The sequence below is a fragment of the Apodemus sylvaticus genome, chromosome 12, assembly GCF_947179515.1.
Source record: "Apodemus sylvaticus chromosome 12, mApoSyl1.1, whole genome shotgun sequence".
Lineage (NCBI taxonomy): Eukaryota > Metazoa > Chordata > Mammalia > Rodentia > Muridae > Apodemus > Apodemus sylvaticus.
The window spans coordinates 17,919,244-17,938,008 of record NC_067483.1 but is presented as its reverse complement, the minus strand read 5'-3'; the positions used below and the strand labels follow the sequence as shown (position 1 = coordinate 17,938,008).

Here is an 18,765-nt window from a genome sequence, read left to right as displayed (position 1 = left end):
GCTACATACTTGTTCTCATGCGCTCCAGGTCTGCAGCATCGAGGTCATTTTTTCCCTGTCCAGAACTCTTGGAAGCGTGAGTTCTTTGTACAGTTGTCACTCAGGACCCCACTCTCCCGGCCGACCTCATCACCTCCTCTCTCACTTGCGGATGGTTTCTTCTTCAACTTTGCATTGACATTTTTATTTCTACTGATTTTTTTTTTTAAAACTCAGATTCGTCCGTCATGGATTTGTCGTTGTTACTGTTCTGTGGTTGTGAAGAGACACCAAGACCAACATAACATAAAAGAGAGCGTTTATGTGACGCTGTCTTACAGTTTCATAGGACCAATCCATGATCATCATGGTTGGTGAAGGCAGACATGGTGCTGGAGAAGAAACTGAGAGCCAAAGCCTGATCCGCAGGCTGCAGGCAGAGAGAGAGAGAGAGAGACAGAGAGAGACAGAGACAGAGAGACAGAGAGAGAACACGAGTGAACCTGGTGTGGACTTGTGAAACCTCCAACCCTATCACCACCAAGTTTTCTTTGATTTCTAAGGAGCTTCAGCCTGGATGTTGCTTGCCTGTACTTTTGTTCTGTTTCTTTTCTTGGTTTTGACTCTAGGTGTTCCTGACTCTCCTCATGTTGGTGATTGCATTCAGCAAGGCAGTGTAGCGCCAGCTGTAGAGCCCTGTAAAGTGCTTTCTCCGCCGTCTCCTTTATACATGGTGGATGGGGTGGCGCCTTCATTTCCTTAGAGGCACACATATGGACCGCTGGCATGGGTCTGGGCATTTCGGCCCTAACAGCATCTGTCTCCTTGGGTATGCATGCGGGTTTTATGAAACGACTGAGCGGTCCTGAGCTGAGTTAGGCTCCGTCCTCTGCTCATCTGGCTCCCCATCGTTCCCTTTGCCGTGACACATAGCAAACAGATAAAGTGGGGCTGGAGGCAACCAGTGAAAACATACCCCTCACCCTGGGGGTAACCTAGTTTTAGACTGAATTATTTTATGTATTTTTTCCTCTTAGAGTGTATGTGGATCTCTGTAGCATAAATTTTGGATGTTTATGTAGTCTATGTCTTGTTTTTGTTTGACAAAGAAAAAAAAAGGTTATTTATATAGAAACAACCCTCTCATTTTCTTTTGAGTTCAGCCAATTTTAAAATTTCTTTCTGTTTTGCTCAGCCGTGCAAGCATTAATATTTGCTGCATACTCCTTGAGTCTGAAGCCAGTGCAGTAGTGACTTCCCTGAGATTTGGTCGTTTTGTTTTTCTTTAGCCTCCAGTAAAAGTTTGGACAGGTTTCTGGTGACTAGAACCTGCCTTGATCTGTGGGCCCTGTAGGGGGCGGCAGACACCCTTCTAACTCTGTGCATCTTGCTTGTCCTTACCCACCCCGTGTGGATGAAGAGCAAACCAGTGGGACATTTGTCCTCTCGAATTCTTAGAAAATAGAACAAACCCCAACTTTTGTGAAGCATTTGGCATGTGCCTATAATCACAGTATTCCGGAATTGGCGGATCAAGAGTCGCAAGCCTGCTTGGGCTACATAGTCAGACCCTGACTCACAAAACCAGATATGGGGGGAAAATATATACTAGGCTTCCCCCCAAGCCTACACAGGCACATTTAGTCCCCTGTGACTTGTGTGTTTGCGAAATGCTACTCAGAAAAGCCAATGGGAAAAGACAGAGAAGTTGCTGCTCACAAGTAGGACCCAAGTGTGAATACAGAAGTGTGGATACTGTGAATTAATGCAGAAATGAAGGCGAGGAGGGGGAGCAGAGGAGGGAAAGGAGAGAGAGAAACCGAGGGACAAGGAGCAGGGGATTAGAAAAAGCGTTCTGAGCTAAGGGGAGCCTGACAGACCTTTATCTGTCTCCTGAGGAACAGAAGCCTCTGATTTGGGAATCAGTGCCTCAGTTCTGTAACTGTCTCTCAGCCAAACTAGGGACTAGGCAGCGTTGGTTCTCAGATGGCTAGAGTCTGCCTCTGCTGCTTGTCCTTGAGAAAATAGATACAGTCCTTCAGTGGGGCCCAGGCTGCCTTAGCTTCAGTCAGCCATCTGCTCCGTCGGGGCTCCATTCAGAATGGAGGCACTCTCCTGAGGTGGGTCCTGTTTGCTCAGTCACAGGGATGAGCCTCTGCACACACTGCCTGGCCCTTCCTCACTGTGACTGACACACTGACCTACTCCAGCTCCAGCTCTGGAAGCCCGCATGAGAGCCATGCTTGCCCCACAGAGGACAGCAAGCCCCTCCGTAGCATGCTCTGCCAGTGAGGATAAACATTCCACGGGTAGAAACCGACTTAGAATCTAGATTGATCTCGGTCTTAAACTTATTTGTTCGAAGGTAGAAAAATGGTAATTATTTGTGATCGGTCTATAAGACATGCATTTTAATTCAGTGGACACTAATTTGTGTATTTCCCCCGCTTGCAGCCCCTGGAGACCCGGCTCATCTCAGAGACCACGGCTGTGTGCAAACCAGAACAGGTGGCCAAACAAATTGTCAAAGATGCCGTAGTAAGTAAGGGCCTCGTGTGGCTGTCCGTACTGCTTCTATTTGTGCTGTATTTCTGAAAAGCACGTAAGGACTTACTTCAGAGCAAAGCATTCAGGTTTGGGTTGGGTCTGTCCAACCTTGGCCTCCACAACCCCCTCACTTCCTGTGGACTCACTGCTAACCTCAGGAAGTCACGATATTGTCAGAGAGCTGAAGCTCTCCGAAAGCAAATGACCACCACGGGAGGAGAGGCGCATTCTTTTAATTTTTATTTGTAATTTAACTTATTGTATGGGTGTGAGTGTCACCTTCTTACAGGAAAGGTTCTCTAGTCTACCATGTGGGTCCAGGGCATTGAACACAGGTTTGGTGTGTGTAATGGCTGTTCCTGGTTGTCAACTTGACTATATCTGGAATGAACTTCAATCCAGAATTAGAAGACTCCCCTGTGATCCTAATCTGGAGGCTCGGAGATCAAGTATCTGACCCGGATCTTGGCTTGGAGATCTTGAGGCAGAGTGGCTATGAATCCCAGAAGATTAAGACAGGGAGGTCTATGAGTTCAAGGTTACCTGGGACAAAGCAAGTCCCAGATCCAGATGTGGTGGCGCACACCTTCTGCTGGAGACCTACAGGGACATTGGAAGAAGGAAGACTCACTCTTCTTCACCTGCTTGCCTTGTGGGACTGAGCAACTGCTAGATCCTTGGACTTCCATCCACAGCTGCTGCTGACCATTGTTGAGAAGTTGGACTACAGACTGTAAATCATCAACAAATTCCTTAACTATATAAAGACTACCGATAAGTTCTGTGACTCTAGAGAACCCTGACTAATCCAGAAGTTGGTACTAGGAGTAGTTCTAGAGAGGCAGAAGTATAAGAATGTATCTTTTAAGAATCTGGAGTTGGTTTCATAATTCACCAGCACCTTCAACTACTGAAACCTCTCCAGGAACTTTCTCTCCTGGGAGCTTGGAGAATATTGAAGACACAATATTTCAAACTTATCTTGCTGAATTAGGTGATACGGTGTACAAAACTTTCTACAAGGTGGGAAAAAAAATCAGAAAATGACTGCAGGCATGTTGCTTTTAGTATCTCTTGAAAAAAACAATGAAGGAAAAGGAGGAGTTGTATGATAAAGTTGAACTGCTCAAACACGTGAACAGTCTAAAAGTTGCTAAGTGTGTCCTTGAAGAGAATCTTCTCTCCAGCAGCCATAGAGCTCAAGTTGCAGAAAATCAAACTGAAGCCCTCATTATAAGGTTGGCTCAGTTACAGGGAAAATTCAAGTCTCAGCCTCAGAGGGTGCAAGCAGTTAAAGTAAGGTCATTAATTGGCAAAGAATGGAATCCTATAACTTGGGATGGGGATGTGTGGGAGGACCCTGTTGAAGCTGAGAAGTTTGAATCTTCAGATCTCAAGGGTTTGCCCCACCTGAAGAAGTAGTACCCCCAGCCCCAGCCCCTGAAATAATGCTTTCCCCACATGAGGAAGCTAATCCCTCAAGTGTCTGATAAACCACCAGTGACTTTCACTGAAGAAAATGCCAGACAAGACAATATTGATGTTTCTCAAGGCCCACCAATAGTTTCTTCTAGACCTATAACCAGACTCAAGGCAAAACAGGCCCCTAGAGGGGAGGTAGAAAAGTGTGGTCCATGAGCAAATTCGCAACACTACTAAGGAGCTTAGTGAGTTTGCTAATTCGTTCAAGCAGAAGTCTGGGAAATATGTGTGGGAATGGATTTTAAGGGTGTGGGATAATAGTGAAAGGAACATAAAACTAGAGCAGGCTGAGTTTATTGGCATGGGTCCTCTGAGTGGAGATTCTAGGTTTAATATGGAATCTCGCACGGTTAAAAAGGTGTCAGAAGTTTGTTTGATTGGTTGACTGAAGTGTTTATCAAAAGATGGCCTACTGAAAAGGAGTTGGAGATGCCTGATATCCCTTAGCTTAGTGTTGAAGGGATTTTAAGGTTTAGGGAAATTGCAATGCTAGAGTGGATATGTTGTGTAAAACCTAATCCTCCACAATGGGAAGGTCCAGAAGATATGCCCTTCACCATTCCTGTATGACACAAACTGGTGAGAGGGGTACCAGCACATTTAAAGTGTTTTGTTCTTGCCCTTTTCCTTGAGCCAGACCTTAGGGTTGGAGATGCTGCTGCTCAATTAGATGAATTAAACTCAATGGATTTAACAAGGTAACAAGAGCCAGGTGGCAGCATTGAATCGCCAGAGACAAGGTGATCATAGTTATAATGGACAGGGTAAGCAAAACAATGTTTATAATGACATAGCCCCCTAATAGTCAGCCCAAGAGATGTGGAATTTATAATGGCATGACTCATTTGGACCTTTGGTACTGGCTAATGAATCATGGTGTTTCCAGGCATGAAATAGGTAGGAAACCTACTGCATATCTGTTTGATCTGTATAAGCAGAAAATTTCTCAAACAAAGAGAAGAAAGGCTATTGGATTGTGGCAAAAGGCAATCTTGGCCAGTGAATCAATTTCCAGACTTGAGCCAGTTTGCAGATCCAGAACCCCTTGAATGAAGGGGTGGCCAGGTTCCCCTGAGGAAGGATCTTAATAAGACATCTAAAAATTTTGCTGTTAGGCATTCTCCAATTCTTCCCCAGAGGGACCCACGGCCTTTTACAAGGGTAACTATACACTGGGAGAAAGGAAACAATCAGACTTTCCGGGGTCTATTGATTACTGGTTCTGAATTGTCACTGATCCCAGGAGATCCCAAGAAACATTGTGGGATCCCTAGTTAGAGTAGGGACTTATGGACAACAGGTCATTAATGGAGTTTAGGCTGATGTCCAACTCACAGTAGGTCCCCGAACACATCCTGTGATCATTTTTCCAGTTCCAGAATGTATAATTGGGTTAGATATATTCAGAAATTGGCAGAATTCTCACATTGGTTCCCTGACCTGTGGAGTGAGGGCTATTATGGTTGGAAAGGCTAAATGGAAGCCTTTGGAATTGCCTCTGCCAAAGAAAATACTGAATCAAAAACAGTATCTTATTCCTGGAGGAATTGCAGAAGTTACTGACACTATCAAGGACTTGAAAGATGCAGGGGTGGTGGTTACCACTACATCTCCCTTTAACTCTCCCTTCTGGCCAGTGCAGAAGACAGATGGATCATGGAGGATGACAGTTGACAATCAAAAATTAAATCAGGTAGTAACTCCAATTGCAGCTGCTGTACCAGATGTAGTTTCATTACTTGAGCAAATTAACACATCTCCTGGAACCTGGTATGCAGCTGTTGACCTGGCAAATGCCTTCTTCTCAGTACCTGTCCATAAGGACAACCAGAAGCAGTTTGCTTTCAGTTGGCCAGGCCAGCAGTATACCTTTACAGTTTTGCCTCAAAGATAAATTAACTCTCCTGCCCTGTGTCATAACTTAGTTAGAAGGGACCTCGATCATTTGTCTCTTCCACAAAATATCACATTGGTGCACTATATTGATGATATTATGCTGATTGGACCAAGTGAACAGGAAGTAGCAACCACTTTGGATTCATTGGTCACACATATGTGTATCAGAGGATGGGAAATAAATCCAACCAAGATTCAAGGACCATCTACCTCAGTGAAATTCTTAGGAGTACAATGGTGTGGGCTATGCAGAGATACTCCTTCTAAGGTGAAAGACAAGTTATTGCACCTGGCTCATCTTACCACCAGGAAAGAAGCACGTTTAGTGTGTCTATTTGGATTCTGGAGACAGCACATTCCTCACTTAGGTGTGTTACTCAGGCCTATTTGCCAAGTGACTCAGAAAGCTGCTAGCTTTGTGTAGGGCCGGGAACAGGATAAGGCTCTTCAACAGGTCGAGGCTGCTGTGCAGGCTGCTCTACCACTGGATTGTATGCCAGCAGACCCGATGGTACTTGAGGTGTAGGTGGCATACTATAGAGATACTGTTTGGAGCCTCTGGCAGGCCCCTGTAGGTGAATCACAGAAGAGACCTTTGGGATTTTGACTTGGCCTGCTATTGGGCCTTAGTGGAAACTGAACGTTTGACAATAGGACACCAAGTTACTATGCAACCTGAACTGCCCATCATGAGCTGGGTGCTATCAGACCCTCCAAGTCATAAAGTAGGGCATGCACAACAGCAGTCTATTATCAAATGGAGGTGGTATATACGTGATCAGGCCAGAGCAGGTCCTGAAGGCACAAGCAAGTTACATGAAGTTGCTCAGATGCCTATGGTTTCTACTCTTGTTACAATGCCATCTACTGTGCCTATAGCCTCATGGGGTGGTCCCTATGACCAGTTAACTGAAAAGAGAGGACTAGGACCTGGTTTACTGATGGCTCTGCACATTATGCAGGCACCACCCAGAAGTGGACAGCTGCAGCATTACAACCCCTTTCCAAGACAACCCAGAAAGATACAGGTGAAGGAAAATCTTCACAGTGGACAGAACTTTGGGCAGTACACATGGTATTACACTTTGTTTGGAAGAAGAAATGGCCAGATATACGATTGTTCACTGACTCATAGGCTGTAGCCAATGGATTGGCTGGATGGTCAGGGACATGGAAAGATCATGATTGGAAAATTGGTGAGAAAGACATCTGGGGAAGAAGTATGTGAATAGATCTCTGCAAATGGGCAAAGAATGTGAAGATAATTGTGTCCCATGTAAATGCTCACCAAAAGGTGACTTCAGCTGAGGAGGAGTTCAGCAATCAAGTGGATAAGATGACCCGTTCTGTGGACAGTCAGTCTCTTTCCCCAGCTATCCCTGTCATTGCCCAATGGGCACATGAACAAAGTGGCCATGGTGGCCGAGATGGAGGTTATGCTTGGGCTCAGCAACACAGACTTCCACTCACCAAGGTTGACCTGGCTACAGCTGCTGCTGAATGCCAGATCTGCCAACAGCAGAAACCAACACTGAGCCCCAGATATGGCACCATTCCTCGAGGTGACCAGCCAGCAACCTGGTGGCAGGTTGACTATATTGGACCACTTCCCCCGTGGAAAGGACAACGTTTTGTTCTTACTGGAGTAGATACTTACTCTGGTTATGGATTTGCCTTTCCTGCACGTAATGCTTCTGCCAAAACCACCATCCGTGGACTCACAGAATGCCTTATCTATCGTCATGGTATTCCACACAGTATTGCTTCTGACCAAGGGACTCATTTCACAGCCAGAGAAGTGCGACAGTGGGCCCACGATTATGGAATTCACTGGTCTTACCATGTTCCCCCTCATTCTGAAGCAGCTAGTCTGATAGAAAGATGGAATGGCCTTTTGAAGACACAGTTACAGTACCAATTAGGTGGCAACAGCATGGAGGGCTGGGGCAGAGTTCTTCAGAAGGCAGTACACGCTGTGAATCAGCATCTGATATATGGTACAGTTTCTCCCATAGCCAGGATCCATAGGTCCAGGAATCAAAGGGTGGAAAAGGAAATAGTTCCACTCACTATCACTCCTAGTGACCCTGTAGGAAAATTTTTGCTTCCTGTCCCCACAACTTTAGGTTCTGCTGGCCTAGAAGTTTTGGTTCCAGAGGGGGGAGTGCTCCTACCAGGAGCCCCAACAAACATTCCATTGAACTGGAAGCTCAGATTTCCCTCTGGCCATTTTGGGCTTCTAATGTCCTTAAACCAACAGGCCAAGAAAGGAATAACAGTGTTAGGAGGGGTGACAGATCCAGATTACCATGGGGAAATTGGATTGCCTATCCACAATGGAAATAAGCAGTATTCTGTCTAGAGTGCAGGAGATCCGTTAGTACTACAACGTCCTGTGATTAAAGTCAGTAGAAACTACAACAGCCTAATCCAAGCAGGATGACAAAGGATGTAGACCCATCAGGAATGAAGGTATGGGTCAATCCTCCATGAAAATATCCAAGGCCTGCTATGGTGCTTGCAGAGGGTAGAGGAAACACAGAATGGGTAGCAGAGGAAGTAGTTATAAATACCAGCTAAGGCCGTGCAACCAGTTGAAGAAACAAGGATTATAAAGTATTATGATTGCTTCTGTTTTATGTGCGCATGTGAGGATAACAAAGGACAGATAGGACTTACTTCCGTCACGGGGGTTCTGGGATCAAACTTAGAGTAGCAGACTCAAGCGGCCAGACTCTTGTCTGCTGCGTCACGCCTTTTCTCAGTTTCTTTTCATAAGGAGCTCCAGTAACTTCAGACTCCATTGCAGCCGAGGGTGACCTTGGACCTCTGACCCTTCTCCCACATCTCAAGTGCAGATATTACCACTATGTGTGGCTCAAGCATAGCTATTTTCAAACAGAAATTCATCAGGAAGAGTGGCATATTTTCACAAGCCTCTACAAAGGCCACACTAATGGACGCCAGCTGCTTTCCCGTGTCTGCTTCTGAGGCCAGTCTGTTAAATACATTCTTTTTGAAACATTTGAAGAAAATCTGACTTTAACTGATACATAGTTGGGAGGGGATAAAGTCTTCACAGGCTTTTCAGATAATTATGGGCATAATGTTCTTTCTTTTTTTTATTTTTGTATTAACCCCCATCTTGACAATTAGGGGTTTCTTAAAGGTCGGTTGCAGTATGAAATTAGAAACCTGACCATGAGCTTTTGTTCTCAGTGACACTGAAGTCCATGTCTTATTTTTTGAATGGACTTTTTACTCAACCATCCTTTGAAAACATACACCACTCATTTGGAAAATACGGAATCTGTGAGTTATCAAAAGTCACATTTGTGGGATCAGGGAAATATCGGGAAGCCAACTGTCTCACGCTGATACATAAAGTTTTCATCCATCCTCATTTTTCCCCATGCACACGTGTATTCTGTGGCCTTCTTGCAAGCCGCAAGTTCAGTTCATTTGTCTGCCCTGTTTGCGCCTCAAGCCCAAGGCTGAAAGTTCTAGCTGCTGCTGAAGAGTTACTAAACAGGAAAATAGGTTTTTTTAGGAAGCTCAGCTTCGAGGCGTTCCCAGAGGGCTTTTCTTCCAGGTGTGCCAGCCTCAGTGTCCCTAGGCAAACTGAAGCACTCCGCAATGAACTTACGTGTCACCTGAGAACAGGAGCCCTCTTCCCAGTGTCCTCCAGGAGATGGACTACGACCAGCCTAACATGTCAGCTGGCGCTGGTTCCTGTGCTCCTGTGCGTGCTGTGTGTACTCTCCTGTGTATCTACCTGTGAAATAGCCCAGACGGGGCTGGAGCTCGGCTGGTAGATAGTCTAGTATGTGTGGAGCCCTGCTTCCTCCCTCGTACCATATAAACTGAGTGTGAGAACTCATGCCTGCGAACCCAACACTTGTCAGGTAGAGAAGAGAGGATTGAAAGTCAGGGCCATCCTCAGTTACAAAGTGAGCTCAGGAGCAGCCTGAAACCCTGCCTCAAAAGCCAACAGACCCGGAACCTGTGTAATTAATGGATTAGGCCCCGGGTTATATTAAGGAACAAAGAAGTGACGCATAACCCCTGTGATGTGAGCTGGCCAGCCCAAGTTGCTGGTATAGTGTGCAGACGCATGCAGTTGGCCACTTCTTTCTGGGATGTCCCAGTTAGCCTTCTCAGACCTTGGTTGGCTACAGGTGCACGACGGGCGGGACGTTGTCCTTGGGATCACTGCTTAATCAAATGGGGACCTTCTGTTGTATCATGTGTCAGTGGGAGAACAGCTGTGGCTCGGTGTTGTTGACGGCGTCATTGTCCCCAGAGACCCTGAAGGTTCTGGAACCCACAGGGATCTGTGGACTCATGCTTTCATAACTGGACGTCCTTTAAGTCTAGGTGTCCTGTTTTTAGTTCTGGTATATTCTGAGTTGCTGTGCCGCCCTTTATAAAGCGAAGGGACATACTTCACTGCTGCTCTAGTGTTGAACTGATTCCTGTAGACTCACTCCACACCACTCTGTTTTGCTTGCTTTTTTTCTAGCAAGGGAATTTTAACAGTTCTATTGGCTCGGATGGGTACATGCTGTCCTCGCTGACCTGTGGGATGGCCCCCGTGACTTCCATCACTGAAGGACTCCAGCAGGTAAGCCCTTCCTTAGCCAGTAACCAGGTAGACCCACAGGTTAAGGGTATGTGCTGGGTGGGAGCAAAGTACCAGGCCGCAGGCCAATGAGGGGCCATCCTGTTGTTGGGGGTTCTCCTAGCTTTTTAGTAAAGAATCCTTATTCTAAAGTATTTAAAAAGGAACACTTAGTCTAGAATTGTGTAGGGGCAGCATTGTCCACAGCCAGTGAAATGTTAGCTTAGAGAGCATTTTCTAGCTCATCAAGCCCTCCTGAGGTAAGCTGAAGGAGACTCAGAATCAGACACACTTCGCCTTTAATAATTTCATCCAGATTGCCAGCACTGTCGTAAAAAGCCAGTGTGCTTGCTCCTATCTGCAACCCAAGCCCCGTGTGCCAGATCCCCAGAGTTTGCAAGCCAGCCAACCCGTCCGGTCTGTGAGCCTAGCCAGGGTCACAAAAGATACGTGCGTGAGTTCTTCCCCTCATGTGTGTCTGTACAGCACCTGTGTGCAGTGCCCATGGAGGCAGAAGGAAGCATGGGCTTCCCTGGAACTGGTGTTATAGAGAGTAAGCTGCCCACTGGATGTTAGGAGTGGGATTTAGGCCGTCTGGAAGAAAAGCATATGCTCTGACCTCTGACCATCTCTCGGGCCGGAAAGTTTGCTCCTGCTGCTAAGGGTCTGTCTTCCCCAGATGGTTAGGTGTAAGAGGTCCACTAACCCTTAAGGAGTCTGCCATGGAGTGCTGAGGCTGCTGGGTAGTGCTAATGGCGGCTGTGTCATTAAAGCTGCGGTGGAAGGAACCTCTGGGGACAAAGCCAAGCATCGTGACTGACAAAGCCCCGGCCTGCACGGTGTGAGATGGCTTCAGATAACTCCTAGGTCTTTTTTCTCAGGCCCTTTCCTAACCTGCCTCATTCTGCAATCTTCCCCCATCATGATTCGTTTGACAGTAAACCTTATTACGGATAAGATCTTTGGGGACAGGCCTTGGTTACTCTCGCTTGTCGTTGGACCCCAGCAGCCAGCACCTGCACCACATAGGAGCTTTGGATGAGAGCACAGCGTCCGCACCTGTCCACCTCCCTCGCCCCTCCTACGATGATGCCAAGTCTAAAACTTAGTCTAGAACCAGGTTGACACGCCAATATATTTAACAATCAATTTCTTTTACATATTTTCCCTGGGAGGTAACTAGACATTTCCAGTTCAGCAAGTCTAAAATAAGCCATGGTCCTCCAGATCCATGTATGTCACCTCTGCCTCCGCCCTCTCATCCGGTGTGGTCACTCCGTGACGGGTGCTCATGCCCAAGCCAGAGTCGGCTGTGATTCCCCCGACGCCTGTCCGGCTTCTCTCCGCTCTGGGCCCACTTGTCACCTTGCTCCTCAGATCTCTCCCACATTCTGCACCGCTGCTGCTGATGCTGGAGTTGAGACCAAGGTCACTGTCCCTTACCAGATCCACCTATGCTGTGAGCTAGAACATAAAAGTAACCTTGTAAGCGACCCTCCTTACCCTGACTCTCCTCCACCACCGTCCCCCACACTCAGATGTTTGTGTGAGCTGCCACTCTCCAAGAGTGTGTACATTTTTATTTTTTATTTTTTTTGTCACTTTTGGGGGTGGGGGTTCCAAGACAGGGTTTCTCTGTGTATCCCTACCTGTCCTAGAACTCACTCTGTAGACCAGGCTGACCTCGAACTCAGAAATCCACCTGCCTCTGCCTTCCAAGTGCTAGGATTAAAGGTGTACACCGCTACTGCCCAGCGAGTGTGTACATCTAAATAAAAATTTTTGCAAAACAAAAAAAATCCAAATTTGAAACATTTTTGGGGACATATGAAGGTCTACGTCAGCAGGCTGCTATCTCAACAGGAAAAGGTGGCAGCCACTCCCAAAGAACAGAGCGTAGATCCTTCCCTCCCTGTGCCTGTGACCTTCCCCCTCCCTCCCCCCCACTGGCCACTGGAGTGCACAGATGCTGAGAGACTTCCCTTAACTGTGTTTGTGAAGTACAACTCTACCTTAAATAAATCTGTCAGTGGTTCCCTGGGACTCTGGATAAGGCTTGAAGCCCAGTGCCCAGCACTAGCCACGGCCTGCTCCCGTTTCTTCCCGCTCCTCAGCTCTCCTGCCTGTGGTGTGTCCTCCCTGGCCTGTGCTCAGGGCCGGGACAGGCCCCTGTTTGTGCTCTAGTAGCTCGTGTGCCAGTGCTGTCCCTTTCCCCGAGGTCTTCCTCTCCCAGACCTTTCCTTTGTTGTTTTAAATAACAGATCTCACTTAGTGGAATGTATAGTGTGTTCCCATACACCTGCCCACTGTGGCCCCTGTGTCACTGAGTCCTTACATTAGTGTGATACCTTTATTTCAAATGAGTCAGTATTGACACACTATTCTCATAAAGCCCACAGTTTGTACTCTGGTTCCTGCAGTGCTTCTGGGAGTTGTGTATCCACCCACCGCCGCAGGGCACATGGGATCCTCCCTGAAACCCCAAGATGCCTCCTCCCTCCCTCCCTGAGACCCTGGCCGCTCACCAGCGTGTGACTCCTCTGCCCTTGAGCAGCCTCTGTTGAATTTTCTTGTTACCTAAGGCTTTCTGGGAGGATTGTCCTCCTCAGCTTCCCTTTGGCATCTCTGAGGCAGCCACTCCACGTAGCAAAGCCTCCATGTTTGCCCCACCGCCTGGGCATGTGCCCCTGCCTCCTGCTGCTCCCCCTCCCTCTGGTGCATCCTGGTTTTGCCTTCAGCATGGCGGACAGCTGGCTCGCCCGCATCGTCCCCATGCTGCTCTGTATATAGCTGTATTATCGTTATGGTTAGATCTGCACTTGCCAAAGGTTTTTTTTTTCTCTTCACAGCTGAAGTTACAGTATTATTCTTGTCCTTTCCGTTATTTCTTAGCCCTGAGATTCTTGAGCCTGTGATCCCCTTGCTTCCTTCTCAAGTTCGTGATCTCAGGTGGATGCCACCAGGCCTGTCTAGCATGGTTACTAGGTGGAAGTGAACTCCATGCATCCTGAAGACACTCACCCTCCAAGCTACATCCCCAGCCTGTTAATGTATTATGAATCCATGGCCGTTCTTGCTCTTGAGATACTTACAAATTTCAGAAGAGCAGATCATATGTCTGTGTTTAACTTCTGTTCTTGACTGGCATTTAGAACATCTCACTTTTTTTTTTAATCTTATTCTTCTCAGAAGAGGATACCCTGGGAGACAACGTTATTTTTTAGTCCTTATGTCTTTGCAAATGTGTATCCTTCCATGATGCCGTTTGCAGTTATTTCGTGAGAGACTGTCACCGGGAAGGGCACCGGCTGAGGCTAACTGCTGCTTTGCCTCTGAGACCGGGTGCTTTCTGACGGGATTATCTTTCCACCACAAGCCGAGTGTACGCCCACCTTAGTTGCGGCTACTTAGAAGGCTGAGGCCAGAGGACCCCTGGTGGCTGGGAGCCGAGACCAGTCTGAGCACCATAGCGAGGCTCGCCTCAGTAAATAAACAGATCGGTTTAGGCAGGAGGAATGAGTATTTCTCACTTCACCGTCCTGAGGACCCAGCAATGCACTTAATATTCAATCGCATAGCTATCTGGAATGCTGGGTTGTACCGTGCCTAGGAGTTAGAACCCTGTCTTCTAAGACTGCCTAGTTTGTCCTTTTTAGGGTTGGAATTTGCTAATTCAGACAAATATTGTTGTCTGTGTGGCTGGCTCAGTGCTATCTGGTGTACAAAGCAGACGTATTCTGTTCTTGAGAATTACTGGCATTTACAAAGTTTTCATTATACTTGTTCTTGGAGCAGATTAGATGTGTCCTAGAAACTGTGTAGAAGAGATTTAACTACTATAAAATGGGCTATTGTGCTGTCCTGTTGGATGAGCTGAAAGGTCTCCCTTTATCTTGCAGGTGGTCACCATGGGCCTTTTCCGAACAATTGCTTTGTTTTACCTTGGAAGTTTTGATAATATAGTTCGCCGCTGCATGGTACAGAAAACAAAGCCTGAAGTTGTAGACAAAACTGCCTAATTCTTGCCCCTCGGAACAGTGTGCTGCTAATGGAACTCAAGTTTTGGCCTCCAGAGTTTTGGAGTTTTGGGTCTCGTTTTTGAACGTGTGAGATCAGACCCCTGGCTCTTCAGAAATCCGGCTGCAAGCGGAGGGGCGTGAGGCCATCCTTACGTTACTGTTGACACTATGCAAATGCGGACCAGGACACCTTTGATTTTTCTGGGCTTTGGGGGTGATAGTGTGAGAACTAATAACGGGAAAACAGGGTAAAGAAGAGCATTCCAGAACGGTAAATTCAGCTTTTCTGTTATTCCTCCATCCTGCCCATAGAGAGCAAGAAATGTACTGGGTGGCACAGAAGAATTTCGGAGGGTTTCTTTTGATTTTTGGTTTTAACTTTTCATGAAAAATGGTCTCGGTTTTTATTAGTCTTTTTTATTTTTTTGTAATTTTTTTTTTAGTGTATGTTATTCAAGGTGTGTCTTCTGAGTAGCCCGTGAGTCTGACCCTCAGCATGTCTTGCTGTGCCTGGGACTCGCTTCTGCTAGTGAAGCTGGTTTCTCTCTCTTTGATCCTTAAAATTCGAGGGGGATGAGAGAGCAGCACAGGGGAAGGCGCGGGGCGAGTCCTTCCTTCATGAGGGTAGGCGGGCTTTCTTGTCTTCCTCGACTGATGCTTACAGCGTTTTCATTCTACTCGAGGGGAAAGACAGCCTCTTTACATGTTTTCTGAAGAGAAATAAAATGTCATAGAAGCTTAAAAGTTTACAGTTTCTTCAGTAGCCATGATGACCTGAAGTTCACATTCCATTTCAGCTCAGTTTCTAGTGCTGCTTCCTGCTCTTCCTGGTTTTGTTTAGGCTACTGTAATATTTTTATAAAAGAAGGGAAGGAAGAAAAGAAAGATGGAGACCAGCGCAAATGTTTTTTGACTTGACTTTTTAAATTAATCCTTGAATTCATTAAGATAAAAAAATTAAAAGCGGGACATTCTTCCTCTCAGAGCTAACAGCGGCGCCTTACGGAGGGAAGGCAGCTGGCTGTGCACTTTTCAGCCTTAGTGTTGAAGGATGGTCAGCTCTGAAGAGGCGCGTGTTGGAGGGTGGGTGTTGAGTCAGTGTCTCCCACGCTGACTCTGAGCAGTACCTTCAGTGTGGTCTGCAGCCCTCCGACGGCAGCCTGCGAGGTGAGCCTGTGACAAGCGCCTCTGAGTCCAGCCTCTATCCCACGCGGCCCATTTCTTGTCCCCCAGGCTGCAGGACGGTTTTCTGTGTCTTGATATTTTACCCTTTTCTTCTTGTATACAAAATACTACATCCCAGTTCATTCCACCAGGAAAATACCACTACTTTCAAAGAAAAAAAACTTACTGTTAAGAAAACAGAAGATAACAAAACAAATAAAACCCGCAAGAAACAACAAAAGGGTTTGAAAATTCAGAAATTATTGCCATGTCAAACAATTGTGGGTTTTTTTTTGCTTTTCTTTTTTCCTTTTAAAAGATGAGTTTTGCTGTGTGGTCTTTTGCCTCAGGCACCCAAGTGCTGGCAGTACAGCTGTGTGCCACCCTGGCCAATGAGCCAACACGTTTCTGCTGTTTGAGGCTCTTGACTTAATGGTGGCTTAGTTTTTAATTGATAAGATGTTTAATGATTGGCTCCATTTTTATCAAGGTCTGAAAACACGTTAAATCTCATGATAGAAGACAGTCTTTACTGCGTGCACTGCTGTTTGCAGGAGCAGGTTGGCAGTGCCACAGTGGTTCGAGCACCCCCACAGTCCAGTCTAGCCGAAATTTGCAACTTCTGTCATTGGGCAGCTGGTGAGGTGGAGCGGTACGGACCCGTTCCCAATTCAGAGGAAACAACTGGACAGTTTCCAATTTTATTTTCTTTTAAATGTTCCCAGACAGTTGGCACTTTCTGCTCTTATTAAAATCTAAACCCAGATGGCATCTGACACAGTACAATTAACTCTTTTCTTTATACTATTTTCAAACATTCATCGCCAGAGGATGGCTGTGTGGATGATGCCTGACATACATTGAAAAGCCTGTTTCCTGGTGGGCAATGCTGACCCTAACCCACCTTCAACTCAGGTTCGCAGAGACCACGAGCCTTTGTGCCCAAGGTATTAGAGACCTCAAAACCCTGATTCACGAAAGTTTGGAATTAGCTTTACTTCTAAAGTTGATACGGTAATCACAGAACTTGATGTGAGAATACTGTTTTTATTCATGTCACATCAGCACAATGTGCCTGTTTGTTAACTCCACCAGACTCCCTGCAAGCATCTTGCCTATCAGTATGTGTTCCGTATTACCTTTGAAGTCCAACAGAGAAACTCTTAAAACTCCTGCTTGGAATGCAACATTGAAGCAATACCCCCTAAAGTCATGGCTTCCTCCCAGATGAAGTAGAAAACTACAATTTTCAGCTTAGGAAAAGAATGGTTGGGGCTTGGGAGGTGGTGTGGCCAGTCCCACTGTTAGGGAAGTTATCATCTTCTCCCCCCCCACCCCCCCAGAGTTGCACACTTTATATTCTTTACCACGTGCTAAGGCTGAGTCAGGCTGCTGAGGCTTACGGTCCCTTTGTACCATTTCCTCTGTGTGACCAAGGGCTTCTGGGGTTTCTGCTCTGATAGTGAGGTTGTATTATTTTAATATATCCCTGTGTTCATTTGAAGATTAATATTCTGCTTTATAAATTTAGGGACTCTGCATAACTGAGAAAGAATAGGAGGCAATCGTTTACTTACTAAAAGAAGCAAAAGGCAGTGGTCACAGGCTGGGACCTGTTTGATTGGAGCATGCTCACCTAAGCGTGCCAGGGACTCCACATTTGCCTCCTCACCCCAGTCCTAAGACATTCTTTATTAAAATTGTTCTCTCCTATAGTTTCAAGTTTTAGTGATCTATACAGTTGACATTTAGAATGTTGTTGTGGTCTCTTTCTAGAATAGTGGTGTGTGTTTATCTGGATCTGTTAAATCATATATTGATCCCTGAAAGCATAACCTATAAGATGACTTTCTGTTAGATGATGAAAACATTTCTATACCATTTGCCCCACTCCAAGAATCCTGCGCGCTTGTCCTTGTAGAAGGCTGTACAATGAATGAGCTGTGGTATAAGTTCACTGTATTGTATTCTAATTGAAATGTGTCTTGCTGAAGACCACAGTTAATATTCATACTTTTTCCTAGAAGGTGCTTTGTGTCCTTCTTGTCACCGTTAGTCCTTAGGATCCCAGCTGGAATGGAAGGCCCCCACGGACTGTCACCCTCCAGTCCCGGACTGCATCTTTCTGTTCTGATCTTTCTGGGTTAATGGATGCTTATGGGTTTGATTTTCGAAAAATGAGAGAGTTGTCATTGTGTTTTATATTTGTTTGTGGTGTGAACTCTTAAGACATTTTGACATTGGCAGAGACCACACAACTATTTTGATGCATATTAGGACAGGGCTGTTGCCTTAGACGCTTTGTGGTGGTACTATATCTTGGCAGCACTGTAATATGATTTTCATATCTTGTATTTCTGAATTACATATACAAAATGGGGAATAAGCTTTACTGATCTGAGAATTTATTTTTCTAGGAATTTGTCATTTTAAAAATAATTAATCAAGCTATAAAAGTCTTTTATAGCATTGTCTCTATTTGGCCTCCTAGGCATTTAACAAGGCCTGATTTTTATTATTTTTGGGAAGTAATATTTTTACAATATATACTTAGGAATCTGAACATTTATTTCAGGTATGCTCTGTCTGTATGAATAAATAAAGCCTAAGAATTTAATAAAGCTTTTTGAACAGTATCATATGCAAATAGATTTTCTGACCCTTGTTCCTGCTTATTCTGTGAGCCGTGTCTAAGTTCTGACATCAGGATGTGGTTTCCTATAAGCAGGAATGTTTGCTCATCCTGAGAAGATGTTTCTTAAACATGTTTTACGCTGTAGGCTTTCCTTTGCTGCCTGTCCGCACTTTTAGGGGGAAATGCTCAGACATCTCACTATATATGGCTACTTGTGAGATTTTCATAGAGCACAATTCTTAGGTTGACAATATCTGACTTCCTGTTTGCTAAGAGGGTTTTTTTTTATTAATAGGTCTCTTAAATTTTATTATATGTTTTCTGCATCTATATGTTGATTATATGATTTTTTTGTTTATACCTTTAAATTGCTTTTATTCATTGTACTCAATAGTGAGCTTTATAAAGACATTTCATTAAGT

The 18,765-nt window shown here is 45.6% G+C and overlaps 1 protein-coding gene across 1 annotated transcript in view; it reads left to right on the top strand.

Moving 5' to 3' along the window:
- The window catches only part of Kdsr (3-ketodihydrosphingosine reductase), a 37,274-nt gene extending 21,986 nt beyond the window's left edge, over positions 1-15,288 (top strand). The window contains exons 8-10 of the mRNA XM_052200379.1: positions 2,434-2,517; positions 10,427-10,528; positions 14,425-15,288. Coding sequence (XP_052056339.1) covers positions 2,434-2,517; positions 10,427-10,528; positions 14,425-14,544 — 306 coding nt within the window. The 3' untranslated portion in view covers positions 14,545-15,288. The remainder of the gene's footprint in view (positions 1-2,433; positions 2,518-10,426; positions 10,529-14,424) is intronic.
- Positions 15,289-18,765: the final 3,477 nt, after the last annotated feature.